Genomic DNA, 15,469 nt, shown 5'->3' with positions numbered 1-15,469 from the left:
GTCAGTTTGAGATAAGGGAAGTGACGACATATTGGGCGGAAACACGGCTACTTAATTATGCGAAAACATGGCTGCGGCCAGGTTAGCCATTATTTGTAGAAGAGTCCTGGCTGCGCTGAAGGTTTCCGGGTCGTTAATAACTCCAAAGGCCCCCGCTAGCACAGGGTAAGTGATGTGAGCAATACATTTGTCCATTGTTCCAACTTTTGCTTTTGTTTGGTTGCCCAGATGCCGAGAGCAGATCAGGGAGCGAAAGGCTGTCTAGACTTTCGTGAAGAGTGGGACCTGGCGACTAGAAGCTCACCTCTGACATTTCCCTTTTTCTCTCATTTTATCGCTGCCTGCCGTGGACCAGGTAGTAATGGTGCTTGTAGATATGATGAGTTTGTTAAAGTAAATCTAGAGGTACAGAAGCATTCTCTTGGGGCGGGTTGGTTGGGAAAAACTTAACTGAAGGGCTTTTTGCTATGGGCATTGAATGCTGTATCAGCTTTGGATGTATAAAGAAGAAGGGGTCTTTCCATGTTAAGATTCTGTCACAATGAGATCCCTCGGCAAATATTAAATAATGAAACTAGCCAAATGAATGGAGAGTCACCCTACAAGGTTGAGAAAGGAACGTCCCTTATCTAAGGGTGGAAAAACTACTTGTCTTCTGGATAAACCAATCTTTTTTTTACTTTAGAGTGTCCAGTTTCCTCTTTCATTAACATTTGGGTTTAAGCAGTTGAATTTTATAGAGTATATTAGTTTTTGTTTTTTAAGGCAACAATGCATTTGTTGTTGAATGCACAGTTGAGCATCTGTTATGTGCTGCTGTTAATATTTACACGAACCTCAGAAATAAGTAATTTTTGTGAAATTTTATAGAGATTCAAAAACTGACGTGATTTGGGTGGCAAATTTGGATCAATTATCTCTTCTTCATTCTTTTTCCTTAAAAACGAAACAAAATTTTAGTATTGTGCATTATTATGAAATGAATATCTGCTTGTTACAGACACTTTTGGGAAAATGAAGTAAAGCATTATGAAGAAGAAAATAAAAACCAACTACAGTTCTGCTACTCAGAGATGAGCAGATTTGCATCTATTGTTTTTAACTTTGCATAGATATGCATTTGTATGATTTTAAAATAAAGTTAGGATCATATTTATGAATACATAGTTTTGTTTACTACCATTGTTTTACCTATGTTTTTTTCTTAAAACAAACCAACAGAAAAGTCGTTGGAGTACTACAAAGAATAACCCTCTTCACCTTTGTTAATAACATTTTGTCACTTTTTTTTTACTCTATATATGCTCTTTTTATTCTGAACAATTTGACGTATGTCATATTTCAGATATCATGGTACTTTGGCATATATCCTCTAAGAAATAAACATACTGCATTACCACAATGATCACAGGAAATATAGTAATGTATTGTCATTATTGTTCTACTCTTATCTATAATAACAACTGTTATTATGGTCCAAATTTAAATTGTCCAAATTAATTTTTAAAATTTTTTTATTTAGGATCCAATGAAAGATCATTTATAGCATAAATTGCCATGTGCTTTAAGTCTTCTTTGATTCAAAACATTTTCTTTTTTTCCTCTTTCATACTGATATTTTTGATGGTTAGCTTTTTTAGACTAATTTATCTAATTGTTTCTCATGAGTAGATCCAAGTTAAGTATTTATTCTTAGTAGAAAAACAACACTTGAGATACTAGTTTCTTTTTAAATTATATTCCCAGCTCATTAAATATTCTTTTAAAATTACTAATAGTTTATCGTGCAAATGTATAATATTTTTTAACCATTCTACACATTTGCATATTTCTGTAATTAACCATGTTTTGATATCATATATAATACTTTGTCTTTATTCTATTTTATTTTTTATAGTATTGGGGATGGAACCCAGGGCCTTATGTGAACTAAGCAAGTGCTTTTCCACTGAGCTAAACCCCCTGCACATATTCTAGTAGACATTTTAATTTGTAAATTCCTATGTATGATCATTTATTTAGTTAATATTGCTAAAAGAATCACTGAGTTAAAGGAGGAAGAACTTTGAATCCTTGATACATGTTCCAAAGTCACCCTTTAAAATGTTTTTATTTACTGAAAGACTCACTCACCACAAAGGAGAAAAGACCTAAAAATGTTACCTTAACATAAAATTGTTTAAATATATTATCTCTGAAATTCTTGGGTAGGAACTTGTATAATGCAGTATCAAAAATACTTTCTGAAGTATCTTAAAAGTTTACTGCTTATGGTGCTGAATTCCCAGATAGGTTTTTGTTTGTTTGTTTGTTTTGTTTTTAAAGAGAGAGAGAAGAGAGAGAATTTTTTAAAAAATATTTATTTTTCAGTTTTCGGTGAACAAAACATCTTTATTTTATTTTTATGTGGTGCTGAGGATCGAACCCAGTGCCTCACGCATGCCAGGTGAGCGTGTTACCGCTTGAGCCATAACCCCAGCCCCTAGATAGGTTTTTTAACATTGTAGTGTGGAAAAGATTCATTTTATTGCTTATAAAATCCAAATATTGCAAAACTTTAATCATCTGTTTTTATTTGTTATGTTGCAGGTTTTCTCTTAGTTTGTTACCTAAGAATGTACCAAATGTCACATCCTTTTACCAGTGTAAATTCCTTCATACCACATTGTCAAGGAAAGGACTGGAAGAATTTTTTGATGATCCAAAGAATTGGGGAGAAGAAAAAGTAAAATCTGGTGAGATATTTGGATTGGTCAATATTAAATGTATTTATTGAACCCTCTATTATTCTAGAATTATTTATCCAGTTTAAGAATTAGTTAGATGTTTCCTTTCATTTCTTTTGGACTGTCTACCAGAGAAAATTAAAAGGTCATCAGCATAATACAGTTAATTATTCCTTAGTAGGTTAGCAAAAGGTTTAGAAAAGGAGTAGATTCGAAGTATTAATTAAGTGAAGTTTTTTGTTTTTGTTTTTATGGATGTGGAGGAGGGGCTTTGTGTTTTATTTACTTTTAGTGCAAATTGTATTTCCATATTTGGCAACACTAAATTCCCGATGCCTCTGCAAATGAAATATGATCAACCGACAAAAGAAATCATCTTCCTCTCTGTAAACTCAGTCTCTAACATCGGATTTTATATTGAAAAATCTTCATCCCACAAGAGTGTGAACACTGGACAGCTGACGTTTGCCCAGAAGCTGTGACACATGCAGTGCCTTCTCCAGCATTTCAAGCTAAACTAATATGACTGCTTTCTCACATTGTGTACCAGAGATTGCTGGCTAATATGCAACCATCAATTAAGATTTTGTACTTTGAGGACACTTCCTTGTTTTTCTATTAACTTAAGTGAAGTTTAAGGCTTATTTTAGACTCCATTTTTTAGTAATAATAAAAAATTAATTTGAATTACATACAGTGTTTTAAAACTAGGGTCCAAAAATACATTTGATACTGGTGCCTAAAACTTTCTGAGGCCAGACATGGTGGTGCAAGTCTGTAATCCCAGCAACATGGGAGACTGACAGGAGGATCACAAGTTTAAGGCTAGCCTCAGCTTAGTGAGGCCCTAAGCAACTCAGTGAGACCCTGTCTTAAAATAAATAAATAAATGAAACTGGCAATACCCAAAACAAACAAATAAATAAATAAAATGAAATTTCTGAATGCTATTGCCAGTGATATTACTGTTATTTTCCTATTGCTGTCTAATAATGGTATGTAACAATGTTATTGTGTATTTTACAGTAAGGAAACAGGTTTAGGGAGATAAGCAATTTGCCAAGGACATAGCTAGAAATATTATTTCATGTTATAAATTTGTCATTTTAATAGGAGCTGCATGGACTTGTCAGCAGTTAAGGAATAAAAGTAATGAAGATTTACATAAACTTTGGTAAGTACACTAATGTCTTGGTGTTTGAAACAGTTACAGTATAACAGTGGGATATATCTATCTGATGTAAGAAATTGAGTAGTGATTTGTCTTACAGTACTCTGAATGACATATATGATATATATAAGATCATGGGAGATTTTATAAATGTGACAGAGAGTATTATATGAAGACAGGTCTCAAATAGTTGGGGTTTTAAAAATTTTACTGTAACTGCTACCAGTCATACTAATACCTTTATAATAGCATTTTCAGTAAACTAATAAAATGAAATGGGAAATAGTTCATCACATTTAGACTTCTCTTCTTTCCACTACCTTTTTTTTTTTTTTTTTTTTTTTTTTTTAAATAGTAATGGTCTGGCTTCTTTAGCCTATTTGCTTGGGGTTTTGTGCTAGAGGGAATATTTAACTGGGAATTTAGGTAAATTTTTCTGGCAGGTACTCCTAATGAATTTGAGAGGGTTCAGAGAATTTAAGAAAGGGTTACCTTTTAAATTGACAGTGTTTAGCCCAGAAGTGTTTTGTTTAAGCTGTAGTTGCTTTTAAAATTGGGAAATATCACATAAAAAATAGATTCCTGATTTCTTTTGATTGATCAGATATGTGAGCTGGCAACATTGTTCCTGCATTCCTACATGACAACAACTGACTGGTCTGTGCAGCAAGAGTCCCTTCTGTCCCTTCTAGATGGAACAGTGCATACCACCATTCTTTATCCTCCGTGTTGTCCTTTCACTCAACCCACTTAATTCATAAATTTTATCTACCTAGGCACTCTAAGAGGCCTTTAAAGTGCTTATAAAAACCACTAATACTATATATTTACTATAGAAAAATAAGTGGTTTAAGCACTGTTATTGTGGTTTAGCAGTAAAGGGATAGGTAGGGCTATTTCAATATTGACTGAGGCTGACACCAAACAATCTTGTGCCTCACTTCCCCCCAATTATCTATATCCATAGTATAGTGTACCCCAATTTCTTTATCTTATTTTTAGCTCCCTCCACATTTCCTTTATTTTCTTCCAACTCTGATATTTTTGGCGGGGGGATTGGGAGTTACTGAGAATTAAATCCAGGGATGCTTTGCCACTAAGCTGCATCCCAAGCCCTTTTCACTTTTTATATTGAGACAAGGTCTCATTAAGTTGCTCAGGGACTTGCTAAATTTCTGAGGCTGTCCTTGAACTTGTGATCCTGCTGCCTCCGCCTTCCAAGTCACTGGGATTACAGATGTGAGTCTCAATGATGAACTGGCAGTGACTGTTTCATAAACAGATATAGTCACAAAATCTTCTCCTCATCTTAGCTCATCTGCTTCAGTACCTTTGATTTTGGTTCCTTTGCTCTCCTTTCCACCCTAACAAATCCTATCTTTTCTGTGAAGCTGTTTCCTCTTTGTTATAGCCAGAAGAGGTATCTTATTAACAATAGAGTGTGTTTAAAAAGTATATATGGAATGGGGGAACTCTAATGAGAATAGAAGGGAGACCAATAGATTGTAGGAAAGGAACTAGGTGGACAGAGGAGATCAAAGAAGGTACTAGAGAATGGAATTGACCAAATTATGTTTTATATATATATGTATAAATATTTATTTATAAATATTTAAATATGTATAAATATTTATACATATATATGTATAAATATTTATACATATATATGTATAAATATGTCTCAATAATTCCACTATTATATATAACTGTAATACACCAATAAAAATTAATTAAAATACATAGAACGGGTTTTGCACACAGCTCAAGATTTGAATGTAGAAGTCACTGTGTGACCCAAAATATTTGAATGCAAAGTTAGCTATGTGACCCAGAATATGTTTTTTTCTCTCAAACTTAAGATACTTCATTTAGGAAGGGAGAGGGGGCATAGTCATGAACCTCAAAAAGTTGTTTTGAGGCCATCGGGGTAACTTGGACCTGTAATCCCAGTGGCTCGGGAGGCTGAGATAGGAGGATGTCAAGTTCAAAGCCAGTCTCAGCAACTTATCAACTTGGTGAGACCCTGCCTCTAAATGAAATATTAAAAAGGGAGGGTGTGTGGCTCAGTGCACCCCTGGGTTCCATCCTCAGTATCAAAAAAAAAAAAAAAAAAAGATTGTTTTGAGAATGAAATGAAAATGAAATACTGTATATAAAATGCTTAACGTGCTGCCTAACTTAATAACAGGTACTCAGTAAATGTTTCTTATATCCCTTTTTCCTTCTCTGTCTACTTAGACTATAGAGACTATATTTTAGGCTTTTTCTTACTCTTCTGTCATTTAATGTGGTACATGGAAGATTTTGTGAACAAATGAATAAGCAAAGATATAGCTCTGTATAAAAGATTAATCACAATATTTTATGCATTGAAATTTCTAAAGGACTTTCAAGTATAGATCATTAAATTTGATGTCAGAAATCACAACCACCATAGAACAGCATCATAGGTTTTGTGTTCCTTGATACAGGTATGTCCTACTGAAAGAAAGAAACATGCTTCTAACTCTCGAGCAGGAGGCTAAGAGGCAGAGATTGCCAATGCCAAGTCCAGAACGGTTAGAAAAGGTAAGACTTGGGGCTGAGGATGTGGTTCAGCGGTAGAGTGCTTGCCTTGCATGTGTGACATACTAGGTTCGATCCTCAGCACCACATTAAAAAAATAAACAAAATAAAGGTATTAAAAACAAACAAACAAAAAAAGGGAAGGCTTGTGGGAAGCTTGACAGTCAAGTGCAGGATAAAAGCTAAAAGGAGTGAATATATAGGTCCTGTATTTCTTGTCAAATAAGACATTTTTTTTCTATTCTTGTTTGATTTTTAGTGCAATCATCACAGCTATTGTATTTTAGAATATTTCTATCACTCTTAAAGTAAAACTCATGCCCATCTCTGTTCACTCCCCAATCCTACCTCCAACCCCAACATATGGGGGGATATATATTTTTAACTCTCTTAAGAAGATACATAGGAGTGAAATTGCTGGGTCATATGGTAAACCTCTGTAACATTGTAAGAAACAGTTGAATTATATTCTGAAGCAGCTGCACAGTGTTAGACCACAGGCATGGTCTGGCCTGAGACTCTGGGTTCAATTCTCAGCACCCCAAGAAATAAAAAAATAAAGTAGCTATACCACTATACATTTCTAATTAGAACAGTTTTTAAGATTTATTTATTTTACTAGGATAAAAAACACAATTACATAATATTTGCCATCTTAACCATTATTAAGTGTACAGTTCAGTAGTGTTATATATATTCATGTGGTTGTGAAAAGATTAGTTATCTTCTTTAGATTTTTGTTATCATTAAGAGAAAAATCTTTTGTATTCCTACTGCACTCCCAGGTATAATAAATTTTAGGTGTTTCTTATTTATCCTCCAAATTAGTCTATATTTGTAGAAGTGTGTCTAATTATTTTTATGTACACAAATTTGGTTATACTGCATATTACCTCCTGAAACTTGAACTTTTCACCTACCTATGGATTTCTTTCTATATCAGTATATGTAGATCTGCCTCCTTTTTTTCTGTGTTTAAAATGTGTATATTCCATGTAGAAATTTTACATTTTATTTAGTTAGATTTATAAGTTTTTTTTCCTAGATTGCTTTCAAGGTCAAATGTTATTGATTCTTCTGTCATGGAAACAGAACTTGGTGTTTTAACAATTTTAGTCTTGTGCCTAACTTTAATTAGTTTCTTTTTCCCACCTGTCCCAACCATGATTGCCACACTGACTTCAAGAGGGAAGGACATAGTATCCTTGGAGAAAATCAAAGAAAGTATGGAATAAAACCTCAGTTATTTACCCTAATTATGGAGAAGGTTTCCTGGCTTAGTGAAAATTGAGCTACATAACATTTTTGATAACTTTATTTTGACATAATATTAGTCTTAGATAAAAGTTGCATAAATAGTACAATGAATTCTTATATGCCCTTTACCCACTTTCCACATGTGAATATTTTACCATATTTCTGTTATCCTTCTCTACCTCCTGCACCTCTCTATACATTGTCTTAACTCTTGGAGAATAAGTTGTATATATGATGTCCCTTTAATCCATAAAAACAATATATTTCAAAAAAGCTCAACGGTGTATATAAATATACAATTTTAAATCAGGAATTTAACATTATATAATTATGTAACTTATATAATATATAAATCTTATACAGATTTTATCAAATATCCCAACATCCTCCTTAAAATAAACAACAATAAAATCCTGGATTATGCATTTTCCAGTTTTATGTCTTAGTCCTGTTTAATCTGGAGTCTCAGTCTTTCTAGTGTTCTTGTGTTTTGTGACATACTACTAAAGAAACTTATTAAACAAAAATATTAAAAAACATATATGACATTGACATTAAGCATATAGTGCAATCTCTCTATTTGGATTCACCTGATATTCCTCATGATAGGATTGAAGTGCTACTGGATTCTGCATAGTACATTAGATCAGGAGGGGCAGGATGTTAATTTGTTCTGTTAATGAAGATGTTAGCCTTAATAACTTGGATTAAAAAAACAATAATTATTGGATTAGGTGGTGTCCTTTAGGTTTCTCCACTGTTTTTTCTTTGTAGCTAAATAAATATCTTGTTAGGAAATGCTTTTAAGATCATGTAAATATCCTGTTACTTCTCAGCTTCACTCACTAGTTTTAGTATCCATTGATGATTCTTACCTGAATCAGTTATTATTATATTTGCTAAGTAGTGGTTCTCTAATCCTGGGGCTTTCTACATTTTTCAGTTGGCTTTCTTCTATAAGGGAAGGCTTTCTGATCTTTGCATTTGTCTTTTTTCATTTATTACCATTAGTGGGGAGACATGGATTCCAATTTTATTGAATGAGTTATGATCCCTTAATAACATTATCCCATATTTAATTGATGTTAATTCCTTCAAAATGGATGTTGTGTCCTTATGCCAGCAAGTGGACAGAAGGCATCACAGAGAATTTGTTTGGTACTAACCTACCCTAGCCCTGGAACTGGCCACTTTACAAAAAAAACCTGATTTCTTTTATATAATTGGAGAGTAAGATGTGCAGGGTAGGTGCCCTCATTGCTATATAAAATTTAAAAAGTAAAGTCACTTATGTTCATCTATATTTGCTAACTCTGCTGTGAAGGAAGTTTATATTTTATAGACTCTTGTAAGTGCATTGACAAGTAAGGATGATTTATAAATAACATTCTTTTTTTTTTTTGGTGAAAATGTTTTTGCTAAAATAATGCTATTGTAAGAACTTTGAACTTCAGCAACAGATTATCCCTCACCCTGCAGTAATTATGTATTATAGAGGTGAACTTCAGCTCAGTAAGTCATATGTACTGTATTTTCTGAGTTAGTAGAATCCAAAATAATAAAAATTACTTAATCTAAGCTGAAAGTAACTATAGTTTTTTTCAAACTTCAAATTTATTTAGTTTTTAGTGTTTCTTAGACATACTAAGGAAACTTTGTTACTCAAAATTTAAAAATATTAGGGCTGGGGTTGTGGCTCAATGATAGAGCGCTTGCCTAGCATGTGTGAGGCACAGGGTTTGATTCTTAGCACCCACATATAAACAAATAAAATAAAGGTCCACTGACAACTAAAAAAGATTTTTTTAAAAAGTTGAAAAATATTTTCTATAATATATAAACTGACGGGGCTGGGGTTGTGGCTCAGTGGCAGAGCGCTTGCCTAGCATGTGTGAGGCACTGGGTTCGATTCTCAGCACCACATACAAATAAATAAAATAAAAAATTTCATCAACAACTAATAAAAATAGTTAAAAAAATCTGAGGTTTTAAAAAAAGATATAAACTGTTTAGGAAGATAGAAGAGAAACATGAGAATTATAACTGGGACAAAATATCACATATTACAGACAAATTTTGTTTATAAAACACTATTAAATCTAGTCTTTGAATTGTGGCAGAGTAGTTTGCTATGGTTGTGCCTAAAGTAATTAAGTACACATTGAGATAAAAGACCCAGACTATGTGTGCTGCTTCTCTTTGTTGTGTCAGGACACGTGTATTTTTGGACTCAGAAAACTTTTAAGGGCTACTCTCTAAATTTAATTTCTGACTATAAGTAGGAGTATAGGCTATTACTGTGACATTGCCTTATTACTTTCATATTCTCTCAGCTGACTCTCTTTGCTCTGGGAAACTTATAAAACTAGAAAAGAAGTTTCTTTGAAGTTGACTGTTTGAATGAGGAGTATCTGATACTCATTGATAAGCTTATCATTTAGGAAATGATTGGAACCTGAAATATCTCAGATTTTAGAGTGTTTTGGGTTTGGGAATAATTGTATAAACTTTACTTTTTGAGCATCACTAATTTAAAGTCCAAAACTTTTTGAACATTGACATGATGCTTAACGTATACTTCTGATACTCCTTGACTGCTGGTATGAACATTTGGATGTTAACTCTGTGGACTTGGTAGTCATTTACTTTCATTTCATTAGATTTGAGTTTGGAGCCTCAAGTCCTACTGTAGTTTGGGCAGATTCTTTAATACAGTCAGTCAACAGCCAGATTTACTTAAGATTCCTGAAGAATCTGAGAGGTCTGTATTAGGCTCTTACCGGTGTGCTTCTTTCCCTCTCCTAAGTTTGTCTGTCTTCGTAACAGGATTTTTCTTACCCATCTTTTAGCAATGATTTTGTAGAAATTCATATAGTTGAGAAAACATAAATTCATTCTAAGGCCTCAAGTGAAGTTGAAAATAGTGCTGTTGGCTAAATAAACAGGTTAGAAGGTAATTTGTCTGAAGGAGTAGCTTTCATTTCTTTCAAGTCTCATAGCAAACTGTGGGATTATCTTTATAACTGAATCATCCTTTTTGAGAATTTTTATAAGAAATGTGTCAGATTGGGTAGAGAGAAGTGATGGGAGGGGAGTGGGAGGGGGATAGGAAGGGCAACAGAATAAAATAGACTCTAGTATTGCTGTATGTATATACATGTTTATATAACCAATGTGATTCTGCAACCTATACACTTAGAAAAATGAGAAATTATACCCCATTTGATTCAAATGTATGATATGTCAAGATCATTGTATTCTCATGTGCAACTAATAAAAAAAAGCAACAAATATATATAAAGGCAGTATTTGACATGTGTCGTGATGCTCAAGGGTGATACACACACCTACCCATGTAAAAATGGCACTCATTATTTAGAAATATGAACAAGTTTGGCTCTTGTGACTTTACTATCTCCCAGTATATGGGTATTTTTAAATACTTATTATTCTGCCAGTATATTATGTACATTAGAAATCACACAATAGAAATCTTAAAATGTAGACATTCTAATAGTGTCTTTTTGTATTCTGGTTGATCTTTGCAGTTACTCTAGTATCAGGATATAGACTGATACTCCTTTCCCTGTAATAGCAACAGCTGCAAAGCCAACCAAAATGGTGTGAGCATATGAGGGAAACAGTGATCTGTCCAGGCTAAAATATGTTTTGTAGTATAACTATAGTTATAGTAGTATAAAGTAGTGAACTATAGTAGTGCAGAGAGTTTTGAAATAGCCTGAGTTAAATTGGGTCTCCAGAAGGAATTTATACAAGTGTATCCCATTCCAGACAAAATAATACATGGGAATCTGAGCTAAATAGATTTTTATTTAAATGAAACTTAAGTGGTATTATAGATACCTGTGTACAAAAAGAATTTTTTTTTGAAAGAGAGAGAATTTTTTTTAATATTTATTTTTTAGTTTTCGGTGGACACAACATCTTTATTTGTATGTGGTGCTGAGGATCAAACCCGGGTCGCACACATGGCAGGCAAACGCACTACCACTTGAGCCACATCCCCAGCCCCCTAAAAGGATTTTAGGAAGTACTTGACAATGGTTCCTTGATTTAAAAATATTTTTTTTAGTTGTAGTTGGACAAATACCTTAATTTAATTTATTTATTTATATGTGCTGCTGAGGATCGAAACCAGTGCCTCACAGTACTAGGTGAGCGTTCTACCGCTGAGCCACAACCCCAGACCCCCATCATAGATTTTATTTTTATTTATTTTTTATTTTTTTTAAATTTTTTATTTTTTTTATTGGTTGTTCACAACATTACAAAGCTCTTGACATATCATATTTCATACATTAGATTGAAGTGGGTTATGAACTCCCAATTTTACCCTAAATGCAGATTGCAGAATCACGTCGGTTATACCCCAGACCCCCATCATAGATTTTATATATCCTTGGTCTTATATATTCTTTTTCTTTGGAATTCTGTTGGAGGTGAGTGCTGAAATTGAATCTTTTTTTTCTGATTTCTTGTTAGGTGGTTGATTCAATGGATGCATTAGATAAAGTTGTCCAGGAAAGAGAAGATGCATTAAGGCTTCTTCAGACTGGTCAGGAAAAAGCTAGACCTGGTGCTTGGAGAAGAGACATCTTTGGAAGAGTCATCTGGTACATAGATTACATTGTGATCATCTAAGATGAGAATGGAGATCCCATACCTCATTTGCTGTCCACTATCTTTTAATAATATTAACTCTGATCATTTCAGAGATTTATCTTATGTAAGAAGAGGACCCAGACCTCTTTGCAACACTAGGATATGGACTGCAGGTCACTTTGATAAAACCAATAGCAGCTCAACTATCCCATTCTCATGATTATTATGTATGTATAGGTTTTTTATAACATTGATTCTTATCTTTTGTCATGGGATCTTTTGAGAATTTTTTGAAAGCTCTGGATCCTTGATCCAGGAACATAAACATATACACATATCATTTCAAGTTATAAGATTCTTGAAGCTAATTTCAGGACACACCACTGCCCTCTCTACCCATTAAGAACATGCAACTTAAAAAAAGTTCTGGAGGAATAAGTTAATGATTATGCCTCCTATTCTCTACTACATACAGAATTTTTGTCATACTTTGTGAAAGGCTCTAATAGTACACTGAGTCATAAATAATTGGCCCAGGGCAAATAAACCTGTCCTCTGGTGTGTACTTATACTTGAGTTGAGAAGCCAAAATGAAGTTTTCTTAGTAGTATTTTAAACATTGGACAGCAAAGGGGAGAAGGCATTTTGGGTGATTATTAGACCTTACTGTGCTCTTGAAACACCACCACAATATTATGCACCTACTCATTTTCTTTTTATTTATTTATTTTTGTAGTTGTAGATGAACATGCTTTTATTTCGTTTATTTTTATGTGGTGCTGAGGATCCAACCCAATGCCTCATGCATGCTAGGCAAGCACTCTACCACTGAGCTACAGCCCCAGCCCTATGCACCTTCTCATTTGACAGGTTGTTTTAATGGACTGCTTGGAGCCATAGGAGAGTAGCTGTGCTGTCTGTAACCATCTAATTCAACACAGAAAAGAGAACTTGTCAAAACAACTAAAAACTTAGGGACAGAATGTAGCTCAGTGGTAGAGCACTCATCTACCATGCTTGAGGCTCTATATTCAATTCCCAGTACTGCTTTAAAACAACCAAAAAATATTTATTTTTTAAACTTTTATTTGGATTAATTTATTTGACATGAATTAGGAAAAGCTGGAAAATTAGTAAAGTGAAAATATGTTAAGTATTTTCTATAAAGAAGTAACTTGTTTTATTGGCAGGCACAAGTTCAAGCAGTGGCCTATACCTTGGTACCTAAATAAAAAATACAATAGGAAACGATTCTTTGCAATGCCTTACGTGGATCATTTTCTGAGGTGAGCACAAATATCTTTAATCATAATGAAACAGCATTTTTAACATCAGTTGACATATATTAAACTTTGTTTTGTTATATTATGAAAGTATAACCTATTCATTGTGGAAAAAATAAGAAGATTAATTAATAAAAGAAAATTAAAGTCATATGTAATCTCACTATCCAGAAATAGCCACTGTTAACAATAGTTAACAATACTATCAAAAGTTCTATTGCTTTTCCATCTATCTGTATATAAGTAAATGGGAAAATCCAACTGTAATGTTAAAATGCAAGCTCCAAATTGCACAAAATATGAGCTCATGTTATTACAAGGTTAATGAAAACAAAGACTAGGGAGAGAAGTCTGTTGCATTATGTATGAAATCATGCAAGCCTGCAGAAAGTTGATCATGTATTTTCCGTAGCAAATTCTCACGTAAGTTGATCGTTGAATAGGGAAAACATAAGACTGATATTACGATAGAGAAATGAAGTAGTCCCAAGAACCACCGCCTGATAATTAAAAATAATTTTTCAATTTTTTAAAATGCTTTTTAAAAAATGCTTATTTAAAACACTGGATCCACATCTAAAAGCATGGTTTTATCGTCGAAAGTAATTTTTTTAGCCTTCAAAGAATGTAATCTTCAAAACATTCTTAATAGAAAAACTTTCTTTCACTCAGATGAGTTTTTGTAAATGGCCAAAATCTAATTGGATCAGACTGATGAATGGATAATATTTCAACAATTTAGTCTGTGTGTATATATCTATATCTATATATATGTATGTATATGTACACACACACAGACACACACACACACGTATATTTGTCTTTACCCAGAAGTGTCTCTTATTGTGTATTTTATATCAACCCTTATATACTGATCAGTAAAGTATCCCATAAAAATATCAATTTCAGTAGAGGTTTGGCATCCATGAATTTATCATCCTCAATTTTGATGACTCCCAAGTGGCCATACAGATCAGCAAAATTTTCCTGAGGCACAAATGCGTACTGCCCTGGAATGCTAATGTACAGGGACAAACTCTTTAAAGGTTAAGTCTAATCAGTTTTAAGTGTCATCTTTTAGCATGATTTTATTCTGTGTGTAGGGAAGAGGATAAGGTAGGGTGAGTGCTATTTGAAAATTTGGGCATTCCTACAAGTGTCAGAATGTTTTCCAGTCATACTAGAATTGAACTTCAGGCCTAGTCTACTCCAGGCTTATAAGATCTGAACATTCTTTCCAGTCGTAAAACAGAAATGGTATTAGTGTAGGGTTATAAATGATTTTGCTTTCACATTTATCTTGACTTGTATAGATTTACAGTGATTATTATAAGTTTAATAATATAAACACCAAATCAGAGACTGGCATGACGAAGGCTTTTTATATAATTGACTTGGATATGTTTTGATAGTATTAAGTAACAAAGAAATAGTTTTATATATATAAAATTACTGTTATGCTTTTATTATTCTAGATTGAGGCTTGAGAAACAAGCCCGCCTCAAAGCAAGAAAGCAAAGTTTAGAGAAAAAGAAAGAAAAACGTCTTCAAGAAAAGTTTCCACATCTTGCTGAAGCTCAGAAGTCAAGTTCTGTCTAAAAAGTCTGACTTGTTAATTTACTATGTGTTTTTTCTTGTATAATAGTCTATATTCAAAAGTAAATATATGTTAAGTTGTTTATAAAGAAATTGTGCTTTTGATCAAATGACCTATCAGTTGTCCTGAGGGTTAACATGGCATGTAAATTGTCAAAGAGGTCTGTCGCCTATAAGATTTTTACAAATCCAGCATAAAGTTCAGATTAAATTAAATCCTGACATCTAAAGAGGCGTTAATATTCCCT

General features: G+C 33.2%; 1 protein-coding gene across 2 annotated transcripts; it reads left to right on the top strand.

Moving 5' to 3' along the window:
• The first annotated feature begins 24 nt into the window (after positions 1–24).
• On the top strand, positions 25–15,451 carry Mrpl47 (mitochondrial ribosomal protein L47). Of its 2 annotated transcripts, none has more exons than XM_078043696.1 (7): positions 25–165; positions 2,590–2,735; positions 3,840–3,900; positions 6,369–6,465; positions 12,223–12,353; positions 13,533–13,628; positions 15,101–15,451. In XM_078043696.1, the coding sequence occupies exons 1-7, from the start codon at positions 68–70 to the stop codon at positions 15,222–15,224; spliced, it is 753 nt and encodes a 250-aa protein (XP_077899822.1). In that variant the 5' UTR covers positions 25–67; the 3' UTR covers positions 15,225–15,451. The 2 variants fall into 2 exon arrangements, with proteins under 2 accessions (XP_077899822.1, XP_077899823.1); XM_078043697.1 differs by lacking the exon at positions 25–165 and adding an exon at positions 211–355.
• The last annotated feature ends 18 nt before the right edge of the window (positions 15,452–15,469 follow it).

This window comes from Ictidomys tridecemlineatus, chromosome 3, assembly GCF_052094955.1.
Source record: "Ictidomys tridecemlineatus isolate mIctTri1 chromosome 3, mIctTri1.hap1, whole genome shotgun sequence".
Taxonomy (NCBI): domain Eukaryota; kingdom Metazoa; phylum Chordata; class Mammalia; order Rodentia; family Sciuridae; genus Ictidomys; species Ictidomys tridecemlineatus.
Note: the sequence above shows the minus strand (reverse complement) of the source record. Positions and strands in the feature narration are given on the sequence as shown.

What these genes read in the sequence shown, in the direction of transcription:
- Mrpl47 (XM_078043696.1), top strand. Translation starts at nt 68, where the DNA reads ATGGCTGCGGCCAGGTTAGCCATTATTTGTAGAAGAGTCCTGGCTGCG. An exon ending in AAGGCCCCCGCTAGCACAGG is followed by an intron (nt 166 to 2,589) that starts GTAAGTGATGTG and finishes GTTATGTTGCAG; the next exon opens with GTTTTCTCTTAGTTTGTTAC. An exon ending in GTCCAGAACGGTTAGAAAAG is followed by an intron (nt 6,466 to 12,222) that starts GTAAGACTTGGG and finishes ATTTCTTGTTAG; the next exon opens with GTGGTTGATTCAATGGATGC.